Source organism: Danio aesculapii, chromosome 12 (assembly GCF_903798145.1).
Source record: "Danio aesculapii chromosome 12, fDanAes4.1, whole genome shotgun sequence".
Lineage (NCBI taxonomy): Eukaryota > Metazoa > Chordata > Actinopteri > Cypriniformes > Danionidae > Danio > Danio aesculapii.
The window spans coordinates 35,138,343-35,162,578 of record NC_079446.1 but is presented as its reverse complement, the minus strand read 5'-3'; the positions used below and the strand labels follow the sequence as shown (position 1 = coordinate 35,162,578).

At 35.3% G+C, this 24,236-nt stretch overlaps 1 protein-coding gene across 2 annotated transcripts in view; it reads left to right on the top strand.

Annotated features, from left to right (window-relative positions):
* The window catches only part of tmem94 (transmembrane protein 94), a 51,699-nt gene that overhangs the window by 573 nt on the left and 26,890 nt on the right, over positions 1 to 24,236 (top strand). Inside the window, exons 2-12 of one of the 2 annotated variants that reach the window (XM_056469221.1) lie at positions 3,958 to 4,211; positions 11,739 to 11,861; positions 11,957 to 12,084; positions 12,181 to 12,317; positions 14,333 to 14,541; positions 16,329 to 16,480; positions 17,777 to 17,879; positions 18,283 to 18,369; positions 19,472 to 19,588; positions 19,914 to 19,970; positions 22,595 to 22,699. In XM_056469221.1, the coding sequence (XP_056325196.1) occupies positions 4,188 to 4,211; positions 11,739 to 11,861; positions 11,957 to 12,084; positions 12,181 to 12,317; positions 14,333 to 14,541; positions 16,329 to 16,480; positions 17,777 to 17,879; positions 18,283 to 18,369; positions 19,472 to 19,588; positions 19,914 to 19,970; positions 22,595 to 22,699 (1,242 nt within the window). In that variant the 5' untranslated portion in view covers positions 3,958 to 4,187. The remainder of the gene's footprint in view (positions 1 to 3,957; positions 4,212 to 11,738; positions 11,862 to 11,956; positions 12,085 to 12,180; positions 12,318 to 14,332; positions 14,542 to 16,328; positions 16,481 to 17,776; positions 17,880 to 18,282; positions 18,370 to 19,471; positions 19,589 to 19,913; positions 19,971 to 22,594; positions 22,700 to 24,236) is intronic. The other variant, XM_056469222.1, reaches the window with a different exon arrangement.

Here is a 24,236-nt window from a genome sequence, read left to right as displayed (position 1 = left end):
AAGAAGATAGTCTGAAGAAAGCTGAAAACTATTGACTTAAATAGTAGGAAAAACAAATACTATGGAAGTCAGTGGTTACAGGTATTAATCTTTCATCAGAATAAAGAAACTTGGAAGAAGGAAAGGATGAGTAAATGATGACATTTATATGATGACAATGGCAATGAAATGATGGCTGTAATTGATTTTTATTTATTTATTTATTTATTTTTTATGGTGAACTGTTCCTTTAAAGCTTATTCTGTAGATATAAAGCCTGCATTGCAATTTCACTCCCTGTAGTCAAATTTTACTTTCATTAAACGCAAGATGTTTGGCACAAACTGTTATTGCATAGCAAGTCAGCACTCTTCTTTTTGAATATGTTGGATTTCTAATATTGTATATTCTTTTGCGGAACAGTGATGGTTAATTACAGCTTTGCGAGTCAGTTTAGATGATCTTCAGGAGTACTGTAAGTCGGCTTGGTTTGATTGTTTCCAAAGAATAAGCCAAACTAAGTGATTTGCTTGTCAAATATAGCGTCTTACCTTGAAAGCCAAAGATTAAATGTTCTACATTGTCTGAGGTTGTAGCCAAAAGCTGTTTTTGTAGATTGCTGGCACTCTTATTGAATTTGTCTTGTTTAATTTTAGAATCATTACCTAGTTGGTCATGTTTACAGTGACAACAGTGGAAACCGCATTCACAAGCACAATAGTGTTCCTGCACTCAACAAATGATGGTGATATTTTGATTACGTAGGCTTCTGTGACATTCTCAAGCAGTTATTAATATGAAGTAAGATATAATGTTTGGGACAGAAATTAACTTTTCTATTAAGGGGCTGTATTTGCCCTTTAATTACTGTAATAAATTAGAATATTGTGAACTGATTGTGTAAGTATTACTCAATCAGTTCATAATATTCTAGTTTATTGCAGTAATTAAAGTGCAAATACTCCATTTTGTAACCTCAACAGAAACGAAAGTGGAAGAAACAGTAATGTCACAATCTTCATTTATTCACTGTTCACTTTAATTCCCAGAATTATTTAGTTTTATCATCTCTTATTTTAAATGTATGGTATATTTTGTGGCATATATCTGTGTTCAATTGTAAGAAACATAACAAATATCAAATAAACAGAAAGGGCCCGATCATGCATCCGGCGCAATAAGGCACAAGACGTGTTTGGCACGATGTGTTGCTATTTTCAGACCAATGCAACCCTAATTTTCCCGTTTTGCGCCACATTACTTAAATAGCAAATCCTTTTGCGCTATTTTGTGGACTCACGGGTGTTCTGGTCTAGAAAAGAGGTATGTTAAGGTGCATTGTTGATGCCTTGCTATTTTGAGGAACTAAATTAGACTGCGCAATTGACCAGCTGAAAGCTGGTCCAAAGTCCAGTGCAGAGCGTGTCAGTAGTGCGCCTTAAATGCGTACACATTGCTTAATACTCACAGGATGTACAGCAATACGCAGATATCTTTACAAATGAAAAACAATTAAAGAATTAAAATATTACAAAAATTATTTTTTTCTACATAAATATAAACACCACTACCTCTTTGCCTTCATCTCTGGGAGCCTTTTCAGTTTATTCTTGCCAAGTTGCTTTTGTATAATGCTATTATTATTTATTATCTGCATATTTATATTTGTTTTAATAAAATCAAGCTTAGATTTGTCCACCTGTCAGGTTTTAAACCATATGGGGCATAGGACACATGTTTGGATATAACTCAGTTTATTGACCTCACTTTGTTGTTTTTGTTCATTTATTCGTTTGCTGAAAATTAGAACTGAATTTAGAAATAGTTTTGAAACAAATCTTTGAGCTTAACGAACTAAATTAATTATGTAGGCTAATGGATGTCTTCAGTGCAGCGCGTACAACAACGTTTCCTTATCCATAAAAGAGAGAAAGAGAAAGTAAAGAGGCCGAATAGAGGATGCTCAATCTTTATCCTCACGCTGCAGATGGTTTATTTACTGTTTTCCCGCTAGTGAAGCGTTCAGTTTTTACACTTACAAAGTCTGTCATGTAAATAGCCAATGCGCCATGGCGTGATGCAACTGACTCTTAAAGGGAATGGGAGATGAGACTCTGTAATATAATGTAATGTAATGTGTATTTATATAGCGCATTTATTGTGTATGGCCATATACCCAAAGCGCTTCACAATCATGAAGGTGGTCTCTCCACACCACCACCAGTGTGCAGCATCAACTTGACTCTGATTGGTTTAATGCACGTTATGCTCAAAACACACCCATAACTCATTAAGAGATTAAGCACAACCCTGTTAGATCATGCGCAGAGTGTATTTTTCCGTTCTTAAAATAGCAAAAGTGAATTTGGACATGCACTTAATGCTTTTGCGTCATGCGTTTTAGACATTCCGTCATTATGCATTAATTAATTATTTATTTATTTATTTATTTATTTATTTATTTATTTATTTATTTATTTATTTATTTATTTATTTATTTAATAGTTTTATTTATTTATTAGGGCTGCACAATATTGGAAAAATTCAACGTTGCAATATCTTTTTTCTGCCATTCATATTGCAATATTGAGGATAATTTTAGCAGATGAAATGAATGGTTCTGTTTGGAAAGAATTCATGAGTTTAGATTGATTGGGATGATTTTGTAGGCATGTGCATTTGCATGAAATATGCAAATAAACTAATATAATAAACCAATCACAAGTACAGTAGAGCAAAAATGCAAATGAAATAAACAGTGTTTTCTGTTTTTCTGCGAGTCTAGCAGTGTTCAGGCACAAATTTAATAATCAAATGTAAAAAAAAAAACACCACATAGTGTTTATTGTATAATACATAAATACAACTCCCCTTTATTTAAGTTACAAATATTATCATTTCCATTGCCTGAATGCTTTAAACAGGCTTAAAATGCTCACAGGCCTGTTATATGGTGGAGTAGAGAATGTGTTGGGCTCCCACACCAAGCATTTGTTTTTTTTAATCTTGGTTTATCTGGAAAAGAAATGTATACTTTTATTAGTCATCTCCTCAGGTACCCTCCTTTAAAATGTGGCTGTCTATGTAAGCTATTTCCACTCGAGAAACCCGCCTATGACATACATCAAAATTCTGATGATTTTTAGCAGCTATGGACAACTTTTGGCATTACGTTATTAGTTTCTCCTGATTCTCTATTCTATTGTGCATATTTAGCTGTATTATCCTATTTACTTGTTTGAATATTTCCCATTATTTCCTACTGTGTAGCTAAATAAACATTTTTAAATAAAAAAAAGAGAGAGAATATATTTAAAATTGCAAGAAAAAATGCAATACCAACTTTTTGGTAACTTTTATGGTTAAACTTTGCAATTTACTCCAGAAATTAAGTGTTTTTTTTTCCTGGTCAGATATAATCCCGACTCGATGTTGCAGATCCTGCAAATGTGTCTATATATCGATGCTGAAACTTCTGTATATTGTGCGGCCCTAATATACAATAGTCAACATTTAAAGTGGATCAAAAAAGATAGTCAAAATTGTCCCAAGACAAGAATGTGTGTTGTTGAATTGTTTAAAGACAACATTGATGAAACCTCTTCAAATGTTGACTACTGTATATATGCATACACTGACTTTACCATATAGACCTTTCATTGAAATTCTTGATGTTTATTTAAATAAAAGTCACAGATGTGTTTTGTGTTAACTGTCACTATTTACAGTCAGCCTCTTGCTCTTTATCGTACTCTTATGTGTTTTGGTCATTGACATGATGAGTAAGTGAGCAAAGGCCATTGTTTCAGTCCTCTGTACATCCGGGGAGTAAAGCGTGAAAAATATTCACACCTTAATTATGGAATATGCTGATTATTATTAATACAGAATTTTTCTGATATTTACTGCTGCATGTAAACCTGACAAAATAATGTTAAAGTGGTCACTGATTGTCTCTAACACTTTCTGCTCTATCAGATCCCCTTGAATGTAAGAAGAGAGAAGCCCCTCGCTCTCATTGATCATAGCTCTCTGGACATCGACAAAGACCGCGTCCCTCAGACTGGCAGTGCCTGTAGGTGCAGCGTCTTGGAGCAGGGGGCAGCGATTGCCTTCCTTTGCCAGCAGGACTGGGATTGGGACAAGTGTGGAGCATAACCACCAGCTCTGGGCGTGTGGACAGAGTATGGTGAAAGACAGCACTTGCCATGGAGCTACAGGATAAGAAACAGGTCAGCTCTTCAGGCATTTTCTTTTCATAGAAATGAGAGACCATTTTTTTTACTTTACTTTTTCTTTTCTTTATTGTCCACAAGTGGGAATTTGTTTTTTTGGCTTCACTATATGACCACATCAGCGTTCACAATACATATATCACAGAAAACAAGCAACACAAATACATTCAGCACAAAAGACATTTGATTTTTGATCAGAATATTGACCACCATTTAAATTAATGCCGACCCTTTGTCTTAGACTCTTAGATCAATTATTCTTTTAAATATGTTATTATATATACTAATACAAATGTTATGTATAGGTAAAAATAAGGCCCAATCCCAATTCTACCCCTTAGGCCTTCCCCAAACCCCTACACTTTGTTTTGTGCGTTCACATGAAGGGGTGGTGGTGTCCCAATTCTCTTTACCTTGAAGGCGTAGGGTTAAGGGAAAGGGCTAGATAGCCCTTGAAACGGCAATTTTTCAGGACCACACTCGAAACCAATGGATAAAAAAATTTCCTAGAATACACCATCTACAACGACAGTATGGCTGCACACGGAAGTAAAGAGATGGTGAAATCGTTATTTTTTTTTGTCATCATTACGAATTTTTACAACAAACAAGCAGATGTTTTAATGAAATTTAAAAAAACGCTAAAAAAAAGCTAAATTTCACTATCTATAACCCCTTATTAAAACTTCTCTATAGTAGTCCCACAGTATTTTGTCACTCGATGACACTCGAATATCCTGTCAGAAAAGTCTAGCGGCTGGGAATGACCTTTTAACAGTGTCTGCTATAATGTTAATGTTGTTTTCATGTGTTTACATAGATGAATATGGCCCTGGGTAAATGCACAGAACAGTTATGATCTTATTGCCATATTATATCATTATGATAACATGATATATGCCTTCAGTGATTTCCTGAACATAATTAACAAAAAAATAACGCAACTGAAATAACTATAGCAGTCGCCATCGTCGATCACATATGGAGTTTCAAGGCCCAAGGGAAAGGGGTAGGGGTAAAAAAATAGAATTGGGATTGAGTATGTTGTTTAATTTTATATAATTATATATGTTACGGTGGATGATGATATGATGATGATTTTTTTTTTTTTACCAATATTTTTTTTATCTAAAGTTTTTTTTTGACATTTTACTTGCGTTTGACATTCTTTCGATGTATCTGAAATCACTTTGTATAAACTTTATTTGATGCTGACACTAAAATGGGACTTTGTCTTTGACCCTTATATAGTAATATTCAGGTATGGAGAAAAAGAAGAGATCACGTCTATGGGTTTATTTATATAAACTAAGACACTTCTTCCCGATTTACAATAAAAACATAGACGTATACAGTAGTCAAGGGGATTTTAAGGGGATCAAAACCTTTCATAAATGTTGTTCAAAAGCGATACTTGTATTGAACGATACTAATACTTTGCAATAACATACAGTATAAATATAAAAAAAATATTTGTTTATTTATTTGTTATAAAATATTAATATGTACATATATACAGTTGAAGATATTTTATTTTTTGTTCTTTTTTAAATATTTCCTAAATGATGTTTAACAGAGCAAGCAGTTTTTCACAGTATTTCCTATAATATTATTTTCTTCTGGAGAAAGTCTTATTGGTTATTTAGGCTAGAATGAAAGCAGTTTTTAATTTTTTCAAACCATTTTAAGGTCAAAATACAGTGACTTGCCTAATTACTCTAACTTGTCTAGTTAACCTAATTAACCTAGTTAATACTTTAAATGCCACTTTAAGCTGAATACTAGTTTCTTACAAACTATCTTGTAAAATATTATTTACTGTCATTATGGCAAAGGTAATGGCATATACAGTTGACTGTATATGTGGTTTAAAAACCTAGAGCTTTCCTTTAATTAACGCGTTTTCTAAACAATGTCCATCCACCAATTACAATACATTAAGTGCTGTCTTGTAATATGACAAGGCCTGTTCATTTGTGTTGCTAAAAACAGCTTGAACTCAAACTCTGTGAACTCTGGGTTTTAGCAATGCCTTCCCTGTGATCACATTAATAGACTTTATCTTCTTTATTATTCTTCTATGGCATATATTACAGTCTTATAAAGATTGTGGAAATTTTTTTATTCAATTTTATTACTTTTTTTTTTTTTAGCTTAGGTACACAATATTTTGTTACTGCATTATTATTTTTTTTAACTGGCAGTTTTATTGTTATGTTCGGGTCATGGGAAGTTTGTGTCTTGTAATAATTAACAGTTGAACAAGATACTTTTTAACTGAGTTGTGGAGGTTGTGCAAGCCATATCTAAGCCATATCATCATTTTGACTTTGAACATAAAGAAAAGCTGATATGTTGTGAATTTGTGCGCCTTCGTTCATAATGCATCTGAAAAGTAGCGAGGATGGGCCAGAAAAACAGTGATTTTTAACTGTAATTTGTGATAAGAGGTTTATTTCATGCATTATATTCAGTTGTCAGCAGTATTTTTACAGTTTTTATTTGGATTTTTGAGGTATTGAGAGATTTATTATTTTTATAATCAATCAGAAACTCGAGCTTAACTTTGTGTGTGGCCTTGAATGTCCACATTTACCCTGGTCTGAATCCATCTACTACTATTGCTCTTGTTGGACGGCATCATTAAAATCATTATGTGTATTTGGCAGTAATGATGTTGCTGAGATCCTCTCTGGGTTCTTGTCTTACCTGTATTGATTTTGCTGAGGTGTGCTAAGATTGTTGTGTCCAGAAACAGGGTTTTGAGGTTGATTGAGAGTAGTGTTTTTACAACTTGTTATTTGTACACTGAATTAAAGACAAGGAGTAAAGTAAATAGGTTTGGTTTGAGTGATATGTGAATTAAAGGTCTGATAACATATCTTCCAAATTGGAAATATTGTCATTTAGCGCATTTTATTTCTCCAATAACGACGTTTAATCAGAATGACAAATGTTTTCACTTTGTTCCACTAAATATTGTTCTCATAACTATTGTGTTTTTGTGTTGGCAACATTATTTTATTTGAACCAAAAACACATTCATTTTACAACATTTTTTATTTTCAATTTGGAAGAAATGTCATCAGTAGTTCACAGAATAAAACAAAAATGACCTTTTTATGACCGTTGTGTCTTTACAAATAACATGCATGCATATTTATATTAATGATATTAATCAGCGCTCAACAATAAAGACTGTCAGTGTGAGAGATGCACGGGACAGTAGACAGGATCGTTACTGACCTGATCAGGCCAGTGCCACCTTGCCTAGTTTAATTTGAATATTTGTCATATGCAGGCAAATAAAAAAAAAGTCAAGAAACTGTTGAAAAGAAACAGTTTTTTCAAGTCTTTAAATGCTACTATCTCTGTGATGGCATAAATACCATATTGCTTATTGCATATTGTTCCCTGATTGGATGTTGTGAGCTAGGGTTGGTCGATAGACGATGCCATCATTCATCGTCGATGACCAATAGACATCACAATGCACAATGCATACCCCATACCCCCACCCAACCCCATCGCAGGAGCATCCTGCTCGCGAAAAATACACACTTAGGCCACGTTTTCACAGTTAAAGTCAAAGACTGTTACTTGGTTCCTGTTGGTTGTGCACCATTTTTACCAACCAAGTTTGTCGACGCCATTGTAACTACGCAGATTGACTGGAGGTAATTTGTATGTAACTTTATCTTTATTTATTTTTAATTTGGTTAAGGGTAAAACAAAGACCATGTGTGTCAGGTAGTTGAAACGGTAGGCTACAAATAGGTAATTTGTTATGAATTAATTGATTAATTCACTGCCGCCTTCGACGATGATGCTATCGTCCATCGCGATGTTTCACATTAGACATTGTATGATGCCAAATTGGTCGACATTGCCCAACCCTATAGTGAGCATGTTATTTTTTTTCCATAAACAGGTAACAACCAGTATAGCATAGAGACGGCAGCATGGTGGCAACATCAAATTATGAAGCTAAAAGAAAACGTCTGTTTCTAATGTCTTAGAAGCAGACATTTACCTGGGTACAACAGGATGAAAAAAATTAAGTGATGTTTGCTGTCAGTTTGGCAGGTCGACCACCTTTTGTTTTGCAATAATATATCTGCACATTTTCCATACGGTTATTTTTGTTTGCGTAACACTTAAAATTTTGCTCTTTTTTTTGTAAAATTTTTTAAATATTTAAATTCTAGATTTACAGACATTATTTTTGACACATTATTTAAAATAAGTGGCTAAGAAATAGCTAATCACATTTTTATTTATTTGTTTGGTGGGGCCAGTGAAAATATTGGCAGGGCAAGTAAAAATCTGAACCACTGACCCAATCGGGCCACTAGAAAAGAAATCCTTAGCTTTGAACCCTGTTAATGTATATTAAGACTTTAAATGCAAAAACCTTGAAGTTTGTCTGAATGTTTTTATATATATATATATATATATATATATATATATATATATATATATATATATATATATATATATATATATATATATATATATATATATATATCTATCAGGCTCACACGTTAAGGTCAGTCTTTTCACTAAAATGGCATGAAATAATGGCTGACTAATAACTGTTTTCATGGCCATTAAGTCAAATTACTGAACCTAAATATAGAAGCTTGATGAAATGAAGCAATACACTTTTAGAGGAACATCGAGAGAGGATTTTACTATTTTATTCATTTTTTTTAACATAAATTGTTAATATTTATTTGTTTGTTTAATATTTATTGAATTTTTTTTTTAATTGTTGAAATATATCCAGTACACATGTAGTGCTGCCTCTTTAGTAAGGTTATGAGGTTCAGAGAGGATGCTCTTGGTCCTGCCGCGCCCCATCACTGCTAGGATGGTAAATTGCTGTGTTAGCTGGAATGGATGAATGCCTGGACGGGGCGGATGAGGGCACAGCGTGCTTTTGCTGGTCTGTCAAGCCCCGCTCTGTCACTTCATACTCTAATTCTTTCTCTTAAAAGCTCCTCTTCTCTGACACCTGCTCCTCCCTCCCAGGTTTTCACTGTCATTTTACCCCCTTTTTGCCCGTTTCTCTTCAGGCAGGGTGTTAGAGCTGCCTCTGCAGAGCTGTCATGAATTAACGCTAGAAACTACAAAAAAATCTCCTTTCCTCTTCATTGTCCTTTTTTCAGGAGAACTACACCCTTAGATAGAGCAGTTGTGTTCATCCCCTCTGGTCAGCTGCACTGATTTTATTGTGCAAAGCTTTTTTAGCTGGCACACCACCCCAGCGCGGCTGGGACATGCCCAAACAGAGCCTCTGAATGCGCAGAGGCAGAGACTGACTGTCCAGACTGCGTGACTGGTGCTGAAACAGCAGCATACATTATCCCGTAGCACCCCGACACACTCCTGTCCAACCCACACGCACACCAGACGCACATAAGCCTGTCAGCAGCAGAGGGAATAGTTGCAGCCATGATCCTGAAAAATGGGACCTGGTTCTGGAAGAAAAGAGTGAGTGGATCTGTGCACACCTCCTATAGTAAACCCAGTTGCGTGTGATCTGTGTGAGTCCGACTGTCCGGTATGCAACATGTAGGCGTAGTGTGTGAAGGCTTAAATTGTTTGTTTATGTGTGATTAATCCGGAGTACCGCGAACAGGTGAAAGTGCCCTCCCAGGTGCGTGTGCACATTTCTATTTCTAAGGTTTTGAGTGGTTTACACATAATGGATCTGCATGCGTGACAGCATATTTCTGTTTGCGAGCCACTAGTAAATCCCTGCTTGTTGGTGTGTGAGTGATGCTCACACAGGGATTTAGTGCGGGCTGTGGGAAAGCAGTTTGTTTATTTATAGTGTGGGGCCCTCGTTTGCTACTACAGGACATCAGCCGTCCCCAAAAAAATGCACTTCTCTTTAATACTGGTAGGATAGCCAATATGCGTCAGAGGGAAGAGTGCCTTTTTTATTTGTGACCATACTAGGCATGTTGGGCACTAAAAGTTTCTGCCTAAATAAATAGGTTTGAGTCTGTGTGTCTACATTCCCTTAACAATTTTAAAGTACTGCTCACTTGCACATTGCTCATCAGCCCGTTGTTCAGTTGCTGATGTACAGATTAGGGCTGGGTGATATAGCAAAAATGCAATCTCGGTAACTATTTTCCATATTGAACGATAACGATAATGAAAACAAGTTTTTAATGCTTTCACATTTAAAAGAGTACCCCAACAATGACTGAAGCCACAAAAAGGTAGAGGGTCCATTAAATGGCATAACATTTTCGGCTTATAAATTTTCAGTGGCCGATTCGGTACATCTCTTATATGACCACACTTCAAGATTCCCATTGTTGCACATTTCTGCTGTGTGATTGGCTCTTGGATCAATATAGAGTAAAAAAGATTTGACGTAATATAATTTATCGGCCCAGCCTCAGTACAAATGTATCCAATGACATTCATCATACAACAATGTCAGATTTAATCAAAATAAAAAGTTAATTTAAGAATTTGCATAATGTTATGGTCACATTCACTGTTGCAGATATTTACATTCATCATTGGGTCATTTGAATTAGAAATCTCCACCATCTGAAATGTAGGATGTGGATGAAAGATTTCTCCATGTTACTTCAGAATGTCTTGTATGGATAAGTGTCCCAATTCGCATCTTGCTGATGGGTTGCCTCAGGGCTCAGTTCTAGGACCACTTTTCTTTTCTGTCTACTTGGCATTACTAAGATCTGTCAAAAGCATGGCTTTTCATATAACTGATGTACTGATTGATGACACTCAACTTTGATGAACTCTCAAAAGGGAGAATGGTCTTTAACGAGACAAAAAGATATTTTTTTTACATTTTATTCTAAAACAGGGTGTCCGTTGTGTCTTAAAGTCTTAAATTCACTGAAGTATTGTGTTGTAGGTCTTAATATTGCTTTGTCCAAGTAAAGCTGCTCACTTTGGCCAAAATCTATCCAATGAGCAACAATACATCTCAATAAAACCTTTTTTTTAGATTTACGTTTTTTATTTCAAAGAGACACAGTTCACAACAGCTGTTAGTCAATTTTACAGCAGATTTTTCCAAATTAAATTTCCTGATCAGGGGGAAAAAAACCTAATCACAATTACATGATTCCTCTTATAATACCAGAAAAAAATCTTTAAAAGTCTTTAACCTTGTGTAATCTAAAATTTCATTCTTAATGATCTTGAAAGGGTCTTAAAAAGTCTTAAATTTGACTTGATGAAACCTGCAGAAACCCTGTGAAAGCAGTTTGCATCAAATTCACAGATTTTCGGCACCCTTTTACCTAAATTCAATTCCTTAAACGCGCATGTCCACCAAAAGCTTGCATTCTGCCAACCCTAAGTGCCACAAAGTCAATTTAACAAACTGTTCGTTGACTATGATGTGACCTGCCCAATTCGATCTTACTTGTTATTCATGAGCCACTTTTTCCACTGTTGTCTTAAACACTTTTCAAAACAAAGTGACTGACATGGACTGACAGGTTTGGTTGTGCTGTGCTGTAGGAGGAGGAGGCGGCGACTCCACTGGGACTGTCCACGGCTCAGGCTCTGTGCACCCTACGGGACCAGCTGTCCAACTTATTGGGGCAACACCAGAAATTTGGCCGCCGCAGATACACCATACAGGTCGGTTCTGGAATAAGCGCTTCTTATCACCATATTTATGGTATATTAGTCTTGACAGGATAGTTCTGATTTTAGTTTTGCTTAATGTTCCACAGGAGCTGTGGGCCAAGAGCTTCCTCCATCATGGTGACCGGCATTCGTGCTTCCATTGGCCTGGAGCTGTTCTCACTTTGGTTGTGGTGGTGGGGCTGTTGTCTTGTCACGGCAGCCAGCCGGAGGGCAGGTGGGCAGAGCTTAATATAAAACACTTTTAATTGTCATCATCAAATGTAGCTATCAGGTGTTTGATGTATGCGGCTTTTCTTCATTTTAATCCCAGTCAAGGTATAGAGCTGGTGAACGCTGGTGCGCTCTTCCTCCTGCTGCTGCTCAACCTCTTCCTCATCGGACGGCAGCAGAGGTTACGAACGAGTGAGATGGTGCGACGGCTCAAGTCCATCATCTCACAACTGAACGGTGAGGAAAGAGAAGCAAGCATTTATACTTTGTTGACGTGAGATTTCACTTTCACGCATTTTCACTAGCTACTTTTCCGTCCACCTATTTTTATGTGCATTTTGCATATGCGCATAAAAAAAACGGTTGATGGTAAACACCAAGATGTGCATACATTTTGAAAATGCGTATATTAAACATGCGCATAACTGAGTAGGATAAACTTATTATTCGATAAGAAAAGATGCACATAAGCTACGATAGAAACACTTTTACCAAACTAATTCCAGTATGCACATAAAAAAAGTCACGTCACTTTGTTATAAGAGATCATGTGATGAAAAATGCGTGTGAATGATTGGAAAAACCAGCAGGTTGAGCATATTGTAAAACATCTGAAATGTTGTTTTGGTCATTCTAAAACACCTTAACTATTTCAGTATTAGTGTTATTATATTATTAATGACCTCCAAGAACTGTCAAGAGTGTCTATGCTCCGTGTCTCATGCCTTCAAACCCCATCGTGCATTCATTGCATGTAAGGATTGCATTCTGAGGCATTTATTAAATAAAGAAAAGATTCAGACAGCTTCTACTGCAGCAAATTCTGTTTTTATTGTTGATATTTGGTGCAAGTTAATCAGGAAGTGACAATTTTGTTCGCTTTGATGGAAACGTTGCTTTATTCGCACATCTTTTATGCGATAATCCAGTTTTGCGCATAAAGTTAATTCGCAGTTTTGGATGTAGACATAGCCACTGTCACACATGACAAAAACTAAATCTATCATTTAAGAATGCTGTAAATTGTTAAACATTACTTTGTCTTCCATGGACATCTTCTTATAAAAACTACTGTGTTATTAAATTTTTTTAATATTTTTGAGCCAAATCTCCTATGGTGTGACTGTCTCAAGCGTGGATCAATAAGTTACAGCTCTTTTGAATTAAAAGGAAAATTGTAAAATCATTAATAAATGCCTGTTAAGTTTGTCTCAGAATTTCTTTTACATTTCTAACTTTTTTGGATTCCTTTTTATTATATTTGAACATGTAAATACACATTTCCATGTGCCCGATATAACATAAACCGACAAGGAAACATAAAAACAAAAGGCTTCTCAGTATTTTACATTATAAAACAAGATCACCTCTTTTACTAATCTTCTAGTAAAACATTTCCAACTCTACCACCTTTTAAAAACAACATTAAAGGTCACCAAACTTTTTCAAAAATTACGTATTTATTTAGCCATTGGTATATTAACCTCAAGAATCGTTTCTATAAGTTCTTTCACACCTTTCCAGAAGTTCTGTATTCCTTTACATTCCCATATACAGTGATACATTTACAGCGTCCCATATACAGCGTTCCTTTAAGGTCCCTGCGTCTCAAGCAAGCATCTGGAATATTAAAATTCTTAAATTTAGTCATCCTTTGTTCTGACACCCTATTTATTGTTTGTTCTGACACCCTGTTTTTTTTGGCGTTATTTACAGTAACAACAGTCCAACAAGTCCAAAAAATCATGGAGAAAAGAAAATTATTTATAATTTCATATAAAATAAATAGCACTATATGAAGATAAGTGTCTAACAATGAAGATAAATTGCTCTCCCACTATATTATTAAGAGTTGCTTTTCTTAATATTTTGGACATATTTAAGGTACAGTTTAGTATTGATAAAGTAAGTGACATCTTACATTTTTCTTAAGCTTCAGACTTCAAACTACATTTATATAACAATTTTTTTTCCAGAAACTGTTAAGCAAGAAAAGAAAAAAAAATTACTGCCTATTTGTCAACTACTGATATGCTATTATAGGAATCAATCATGCTTTTAAAGGTATGATTGTTATGCTGTGGCTCATTCAGTCTTTTACATTATATTTAAGCACAGTGCTAAACACACATGAATTAGTAGTTTGTTTAAAAAAATGTAATTAGGTCAATCTGTGTTTCTTGACTTACTGCTCCAAGTCTAAGTAAACATTCACTTGTTAACTCTCTAAAATTATCTTCATATGTTACCAGATTATTTAGAGAGAAGTGCGGGACATGCAATCAGATGGGCCCCGTCTCTGTACCCTGACCTCTACACTCCCACCTCCCCTTCCTGGTCGCTGCATTGGACATTCAGAGACGAGCAGCTGGTCAACCTACCTGTCAGCCTCCTGGTGGAAGGTGATGTCATCGCACTTAGACCCGGCCAGGAAGCCTTTGCATCTCTCAGAGGCATCAAGGTAGTGTTAGGTTTGATTTAGTATTATATTAGTAGTATTGTTAAATTTTTTTTAAATAATTGTGCTTCATTAATTTATTAATGTGCTTACAATTGAAATAAATGCATAACAATTTTAGATTTAAAACATTTATGTAGTTTTTTACTTTTAATATGTAGCTTTTTATTTTTTTTTTTTTAATTCGTTCATTTATTCATAAATTTTTTACCCAACTTAGTTCCTTTAAAAATCAGGGGTCACCCAGCGGAATGAACCTCCAACTTATCCAGCATATGTTTTACACAGCGGATGCCGTTCCAGCTGCAACCCATTGCTGGGAAACACCCATACACTATGGACACTTTAGCTTACCCAATTCACTTATAGTGCATGTCTTTAGACTTGTTGGGGAAACCGGAGCACCCGGAGAAAACCCACACAAACACGGGGAGAACATGCAAACTCCACACAGAAATGCCAACTGACTCAGCTGGGGCTCGAACCAGCGACCTTCTTGCTGTGAGGTGACGGTGCTACCCACTGCACCACCGTGATGCCCATTTATTTATTTATTTATTTATTTTGTTTTAGAAAATTTAGTGCTTTAACAAATTTTAGTTAATAAAATAGTCAACATTTCTAATTTAGTTCACAAATACTTCACAACCAGAACAATAATGTGAACTACAGGGAATATCAGTTTTAAATATACCATTGTTGTGTAAACCTACCTTTTATTTAATATTTTATTTACAGATTGACATTTTGGACCAATTGAGTTCCAGTAGGCGGGGTTATAAATAGAAACAAAGAATATTACATTTATGTACAGTTAAGTCATTTAGTAGATGCTTTTGTCCAAAGAGACTTACAATCGAGAAGGCATTCAGCGATTCGGCAAGAAGAGGCAAAACACACAGGAGAGCTAATTATACAAAGGAAGTGTTAGTGCTTGGAGTATGTCATTACAAAATTGGTGCATTAAGGTCTGTTTTCTTTAAAAATAAGCGATCTCCACTGGCTGAGTGATGTTTGATATAAAGTGGGTCACAGATTGAACAAGAAGCACTACATTAAATTACATTTTTCTCCGCCATGTCTTTCAAATATGAACATTTATTTTACCCCAGTATATTCAATAGAGCTTCTGTGCTAGCCTGCTAATCCTGACGGGCACATACGTGTAAACAGCTTTTTGTCTCATTTTACGCTTGAGCAACTAAATGAACGCTGAAGTCTATTTAACTGATTATATTTTAATTACATTACAACATCGATGCTGTAAAATGAACCGTGTAAAATTGAAAAAAGTCACATTAACCGTTCACTGGAAGTTTGTCAGTATGGGAAGAAACACTAGCTGTGCATATACCCTATTAAGAGTTAGAATGAGGAGGGGAAATGTTTTATTTATTTATTATTATTTATTTTTTTTAAGAAAGTGTCTGGTGCAACTGTCTGTTAAAGTGTCGGAGACATGAAAGAGTTTGTATTCTGCAAGTGGTTTGTCAAGCCCACTCACTCGTGTGAGGCACACTCAAATGATTCAGTGTAATACAGTGAATATAACAAACTGTTAAATCAGGTTAGGAGACTCTGTTTCTCTGTTCAAGAAGATCCAAAATGATTCTATTATTCAATACATCTTTATTTCTATAGTGCTTTCTCATTGTAGAATTTACTGAAGAGGCAGTTACTGGAATAATTATGTTCTGGAATCTTTTGTACTGGAATCTAAAAGGGTATACAAGAAAAACTTGGAGTGTTTTCAGTCTGTTCTTCTCATTCTCTGCATCTCCTATTACCAGGACGACGAACACATTGTACTTGAGCCGGGAGACCTTTTTCCACCATTCTCTCCGCCTCCCTCCCCACGCGGGAATGAGCGCAGGGGTCCCCATAGCCCTCAGCAGTACCGTCTCTTCAGAGTGGTGCGCACACCTATACTTGACAGCGTCAGGTAAAATAACTGTCAAATTCACGCAGAAATGAGTATTCGCTGTTAATTCACTCACTCTTAGGCCATCAGAGGGTAAAATAGTTATTGAACACGTCATGCTTTTTCCTAGGGGAAAATATTTTTGCTGTTGGCATGGAATTGAACCAGACTTTTGTAAAACCCAAACAATACAAACATAAAAATAAAACAAAACAAACAAATCTGAAAAATTAGTTATGTGTAATAACAATGAAATGACACGAGGAGAAAGTACTGAACTACTGAAATGTATTTAATACTTTAGATAAAAGTATTTTTTGGTGATGCAGCTTAAAGACGCTTCTCATATGGAGAATGAAGTGACTCAGGTGTGAGTTTTTCACAGACTTCAACAGAGTGTAAAAATTTAGATGGTTCTGTGAGTCTTGTCTATCTAATCTGATCTTTAATTTGTATTTTATATTGGATTTGAGTCGGGTGATTAACTGGGCCATTCTACAGCTTTTTTTTCTTTCTCTGAAAGCATTTGAGAGTTTCCTTGGCTGTGTTTTGGATCATCCTGCTAATGTAGATGTTGGACTGAAGCAACTAATACTAATTTACAATAAGGAAGGACAGAGGGTTGCTGAAGAACTTCTGAGAGATTTTAGCTGCTGTCTGGGCTTTCACTGCCTTTCTACATCTCCCTTTCTTCATGTGTTCAATACTTTTTCTTTGCGTCATTTCATTTGATTACACCTAACCTAATTTGTAAACTAATTAGATGTGTTTTCTCTGCATATATAGATTTTTTTTGGTTGTTTCCAACAAGTCAACAGCACCTGGTGAAAATGGTGACATGTTCAATACTTATTTTCTCCGCTATAGGTGACTTTTTTTGGCTTTTGGCTTAGAACATTAAAGTGATCTCAAAACAAATGAAATAATGTGCAGTTTTATTGAGATCTTTTGAAATGGTACAATCTGTCTTAACTATCGGATTACAAGTCATTTGTGAATAATTTTTGGTTTTTTGTTTTAACTCATAAGAGCCATTCATTTGATATATATTTGATTCTCAAAGTGCTGATTGTCATTGAACAGCATTTTATGAATCACCAAGGACCACAGTGACATCAAAACGTCATATTTAATGTTCTACTGAAAGAATTGGATTGCCTGAGGATGAGCAAATTAGTAGTAAATCTTTATATTTTATTTAGGGTGAACTTTTTAATTAAACCTTCTGCCAGTGCTAAACAAAAAAAATTGATGTTATTTTATTTGAATAAATGATAACAGGACATTTGTTTTAATCTGTTTTTGTTTTGTCAACAGGAACAGTCTTGACCTGGCTCTGTCCCGTCCCATCACAGCCCTCGATAATGAGCGCTTCACAGTGCAGTCAATTATTGCCAAATTCGCCTGTCCTGCTGTATTGGTATGACAAACTGAACACGTGCACGCTTGGTCTGTTTCAGCAACATCCAATTTGATACACACATTAACAATTTGCTTTATTCACTCTGTATGGCATTGAATAGTATGTAAAGTATGTATGTAGTGTTTCATTGTTCAAATTTCGCTCCACTAATGCAAAAAATAATGTGAGATTTTTTTTGTCAACCTATTTATTAACAATATTTTGCTATATACTTGCTACATGTTGTTTATGAAGAAACATACAATATTGGAGTGAACTTTTCGCAGCAGAAATGCTTTCTCATGCAACACTTACAAGCAGACCCAAGATGTGTTAAAATGGTTGTAGTGTTCATAACATAAAAAAAATAGGTGTAAATATGCATGTCCGCTTGTTGACAGTCATGTTTTCTTGTTTATAGGTGGCCTTTTTCTCTATTAATACAATCCGATACTTCTGTGACACTCCTGGTCTCACCCCTGGACCCTTCAACTTCCTTCAGTTGCAGGTTGATTGTTATTTAAATTAAGGCATTTTCTTTTAATCCAGAACAGTTTCGTACAGCTTTCAGACTCTGATTATAGTACATTTTTGCTTAAAATCAAATTATAGATTATGTGTGGGTGGGTGTTTGTGTGTGTGTGTGTGTGTTTACAGTATGGTATTGCTGGGCAAAGATTTATTGCAAAGATTAATCGCCTCCAAAATAAATGTTTTTTTGAGATAATATATGACATAATATATGTGTATTATATATTAATTATGTATATGTGATGCACATGCATGCATGGAAACAAAACAGTTTTGTTACAAATATGAAGATTTTTATTTTTTTTATAATTTGAATCGTATACATATTTATTTTATATTTAAATATAAATAAAAATGTTCTTGACTTGAATATGTACATGTACATATTATTTATGTGTTTATATATATATATATATATATACACACAGCACACACATATTATGAAAATTGACACATCAAAACTAACTTATTTTGGATGTAATTAATTGCGATTTTAATCTTCTATCTCTATCTAGCTATCAATAGTAATGTCAATCAGTATGAATTTTCAATTAAAGAGTTTTGAAAATTATGTATTTTGGAATAGTTAACTTATTCAAACTTCTCATACGCATAACAATAATTACTATTCCTAAAATTACAAGCAATGTTGCGGTCATTTTGTATGCTTTAATACAAATATTTATATATATATATATATATATATATATATATATATATATATATATATATATATATATATCTATCTATCTATCTATCTATCTATCTATCTATCTATCTATCTATCTATCTATCTATCTATCTATCTATCTATCTATCTATCTATCTATCTATCTATCTATCTATCTATCTATCTATTTATCTATCTATCTATCTATCTATCTATCTATCTATATATATCTCGTTCTGTCATTCTATCTATCTATCTATAAAAATAAAATAATTTATTTTGTAATAGTCATTTAATACTTATTCAAACTTCTGTTGCAGTCAAAGATTTTACGCTTTAATACAAATAAACAGAATATGAATAGTATTGATAGAATTAATCAAACAATTGTAATGTTTGTTTTATATAGATGATGGGTGTGTTGCCCATTTTACCTCTACTGTTTCCTGTAATGTGGGTTCTGGTGAACGCATATGGAGAGGCCCGTGTGTTAGCTGAGTCGAGTCGTAATTCTCCTACTGGCCTGGTAAGTCTTACCGATCGCCACACATTTATTCATTCGCATATTTATGCAATTCATTACCAGATCGCACATAAATGCAGGCTCAACTACCCAAATCTCACCCGACTGATACTGCTGCTAAAATGAAACCCCTCCACCTATGATGATGACTGTGTGTATTAACTTTAATTTGCAGCCACAACACTGCATGAGGAAGTAAAGCTCATTGGCTGGGCTCACACTAGTAGTAGTAGGGAGGTTTAGAGAGGGATTGCGGAGCTGGCCAGAGTTAAAACCGGAGGTCTGACCCTCTGCTCAGGTGTTTAATCAGACTTTTCTCTCATCCCAGCTTGCTAAGTTCTCTGAGGACACTCTAAGCAGCTACACGGAAGTGGTGTCCTCCCAGGTATATCCTCTGTATTCCTCCTTCCCCGCTCACACCCCTTCACCACACGCTTCTTGTGATCCTTCTCCCCTGCTCTGGACCCTCACAAAACTCCCATGTTTTTTTTTTTTGTTTGGTTGGTTTTTCCCTTTTTGTTCCACTCATATCAGGGAATCACTATGAAAAAGAGCTGTTCGCTTTTTTATTATTTGCTTATCAGCCATTTTATTGATTATTATTTCTTTTAAAAACCCCACAGGCATTTCATTTCACCTGGTTTAATCGATCTTGCAAAATCAGCCAATACTCCCGTGGTCTTATTTATTTATTTGCTCATTTTTGGCTTCTTGTGCTGCCGGTTAGTTTGGCACCCCTCACGCTGACCTTTGCCCCCCCTCGGCCTTTGCCTGCCCACCTTCTGCCTGCCTGAGGTTTGCATGATAGAGTACACACTCTCTCTATAGTGGTGGTGCTTGTCTGGACTACGTTTTCAAACATTTCTATCTGAGTTAATGTACGTTTGGAGAACTACTGCATGATCAAGTCTCTCTTTTTCATTTTAAAAGCAAGGTAAGTAGTTGTCTGCATGGACAGATCAGACATAAGCAGGCTGAAAGTGTTGGAATCTATACTGTGTTTTGATTTTAGAATATAAAAAGTTCCTAAGCATTCTTTTTGGTTCATTTAACAGCTGTGTGCGTGGGTATCTGTGTGTGTCTGTGTGTCTCTCTCTATAAATTTGAAGATGTTTTTTTTAACACCAGTGAAATCAAAGTTGGACACTTTTGCTTTTTCATGTTTGTTAGACATTACAGCTAAAAGGGGTGGTCCACTATGGTTTCATATTTTAGTTAATGATGTGTAATGTAGCTGTGTGAACAAACAACATCTCTGAATGTAAGACGCTCAAAGTTCAATGCAAAGGGAGACATTGGCTTTTACAGTTAGCTTAGCAAAACCTACAGCGAACAAAGTTTGGGGACTACAAAAAAATACAGCCAAGCTAGTGAGATCACAAACGCTTCAGGTTTTGCGCATTCACCACGAGCACACATCCCGCACAGCAACGGGGCGTGGCCAGAGGCACTGAAATGTTATAGCAGAGAAAGCTAAAATGCCGTTCAGTCCAATCCACAGAGATTGGTCTGTTTCTCTATTTGTGACACGAGACAAAAAGAGAAGTTTTTGTGCATAATTTTAATTTTGAATGAAAAAAAATATATATAGCTAGCATTTGACACAGGACAGCTTCCAGAATCTCTCTCAGTTCAGTGCTGGATTCAGCTAAAAATTCCTTCAAGCGACTAAGCTGTGGATCGTGAGGCACAACCTGTAAGTATTTTTATTTGTTAAAATTGATCAATTATATGCACAGTGTCTAGCGTTAACGGAGGACGTAAACAAGGATGTAAACGATGGGAAATGCTGTTTGACACTGCTAACAATTTAGCTACAAATTCATATTTATCAGTCAAACCGCTGTAAACAGCCATAATCTTCACCAGCGCGTGCAGTGTCTCTATGCGGGTACTTCCATGCGTTCTTCATCTCAAATAACAAACTCGCATAAAATATGTGAATGCTTCATATTACTAACACATGCTTATTCCGAATATATGTGAAAGACACATGTCAGATTTTATATTAGAGAGCAGGCTTGAGGTTCAGCTGTGTGCTCTTCATTTTCTGTCTCATTCAGGCACAAACTGTTATGGCTAACAGCTACTGTTTACACAGCGCAAAATTGCATGCTTGTAGGGGCTTGACGTGGTGACATGAAGCCAATCCGCTAATCACAGCACATTACAGTATGTTAGTTGACCAATCAGAGCCTCTTGAGGGCGGGCTTTTCAGAGGAACTAGGAAATATGACAGTCATTTTCATGTTAGCAGAGTAGCTGTATATAATCAAAGTAAGAACTTGTGTTACATTTTTTATAAAGTAACTCAGATATTATTACTTAATTTTTTTAAGTAATGCGTTACTGTACTTGTTACTTAGAAATGTAATATTATTACGTAACTCACTTTACTTGTAATGCATAACCCCCAACACTGGTAGTGTGAATTAAAAAATAAAATCTTGACTAAAACAAGTGTACAAGTTTGCCTAAAAACCTAAAAAGCGATTTGATCATTTATTGACAATATTTGACGTTAGTATTGTGGACAGTTTTGATTTTACATAGACTTCACATTAATGCTAAGAACTAACCGTCTTCAGTTCCCGCAGTGCTGCTCTCCTGTAGCTGCTGCCTCAAGCTTCAACTTGTTTGCTTCAAGTTCTAAACCTCCAGTCATTCAGTCAATTAAACCTCCCTCTCCCTTTACCTGCTTTCTGCTGCAAGGTAGATTAATCTTATTCTTGTGCATTAATGAAACTCCTCTAAATCTCTAAATGCAGCTGGACAAATCCAAGACTGGACATGATACCACTGCTTTTTTTCCTGCTTAACTCACCCAGACTCTGCGTCTGCGTGTGCGTGTGTGTGTGTGTGTGTGTTTGTTTCAAACCAGGTTTCATAATTCCTGACACTTTTGCAGAGCCATTCGAAACCAAGAGCTGCTGATAGATGGATTTGAGTTTCTGTTGAATATGAGACTCATGTTGTGTGCGTGTGTGTATTATGTGTGCGTGTTTACAGGAGATGCTACGCTGTGTGTGGAGACACCTGGTCAGTGTATTGAAGGGAGAGTCCCAAACCTTGTGTTATACCTCCAGTCTGCTGCACACATTGGGTTCAGTCACTGTGAGTGCTCCCCCTGGCGTCATATGAGAGATATTACACTTCCTATTTCTAAATTGATGGAAAAAAAGAATTAATGTTCACTTTAAGATTGTACTTATGGTTTATTTGAACCGTATGATCAATTTACAGAAGGAGCTGACATTGAGAAGAGCAGTTGTAAAGCTCAAATATTTAGATGAATAGATCATTTAAAGCAGCATTACTTCATTCCTTCTTGATTCTTGAACATTTGTTTACATATTTGAGATTCTGAACTTGTCTCCTGGTGTCAGTTACCACAAACAACAATTTACTACACATCCCTCTGTATGTATAAACAAATAGCAAGAAGAGTTCACAGTAAATAAGACAAGAGGGCAAGTGTGGAATCCTTCAAATAGGCTAAAACATGTACATATTTAAAATATATATTCAATTAATTCATTTAATAGCAATTAAATAGATTATCAATGTTTACAATATTGCCGTGGCACGAGTGCGGTAATCTCTTAAAGGGGTATTTCACCCAAAAATGAACATCTCCTCACCATTTACTCACACTCAAGTTATTTTAAACATTTATGAATTTGTTTCTTCTGTTGAACACAAAACAAGATATTCAAAAGCAGTGTTTCTCAACCATGTACCTGGAAGACCACCAACACTGCATGTTTTGGATGTCTTTGTTTTTCACACACATTAAAGGGTTTCTATCTCTGCTAATGAGCTGATGATGTGAATCAGGTGTGTTTAGTTAAGGAGACATGAAAAATAAGCAGAGCTGGTGGTCCTCCAGGAACGTGGTTAAGAAACTGTTCTAAAGCATGTTGGAAACCAGCTGCCGTTGACATCCATAGTAGGAAGAAAAATACCTATGGTAGTCCATGGCTAACCAGTTTCAACAGAAGAAAGAATCTCAAACAGGTTTAGAACAAGTGGAGGGAGAGAAACCGATGACACAATTTTCATTTTTGGGGTGAACTATCACTTTTAATCAGATTTTGTTTTACTGGAATTGTGCAACCTAAAAAAGACAATTCTGTAATCGTTTACTCTCCCTCTACTTTCTTAACATGTCTTCTGTTAAACACAGAAGAAGAGACTTTAAAGAATGTTGAAAACGGGTAGCTTCAATAATGTTCTTTTTCTTTTCCCTTCTATAAATCTATGCCAATGGCTTTAGGTTTCTAACATTCTTCAAAATAGCTTCTTTGTGTTCAACAACAACACAAAAGATTCTCCTATATGTTTAAAACCACTTAATTATAAGGGTTGCTATATATAGTTGAAATCAGAATTATTATACAAATTAAATAAATGATATTTTTTCATTTTAAATATTTCCCAAATTATGTTTAACAGAGCAATGACATTTTCACAGTATGTCTGACAATATTTTTTCTTCTGGAGAAAGTCTTATTTGTTTTATTCCGGCTAGAATAAAAGCAGGTTTTAATTTTTTTAAAACCATTTTAAGGTCAAAATTATTAACCCCTTTAAGCTATATACTTTTTCAATTGTATACAGAACAAACCATCATTATACAATAACTTGCCTA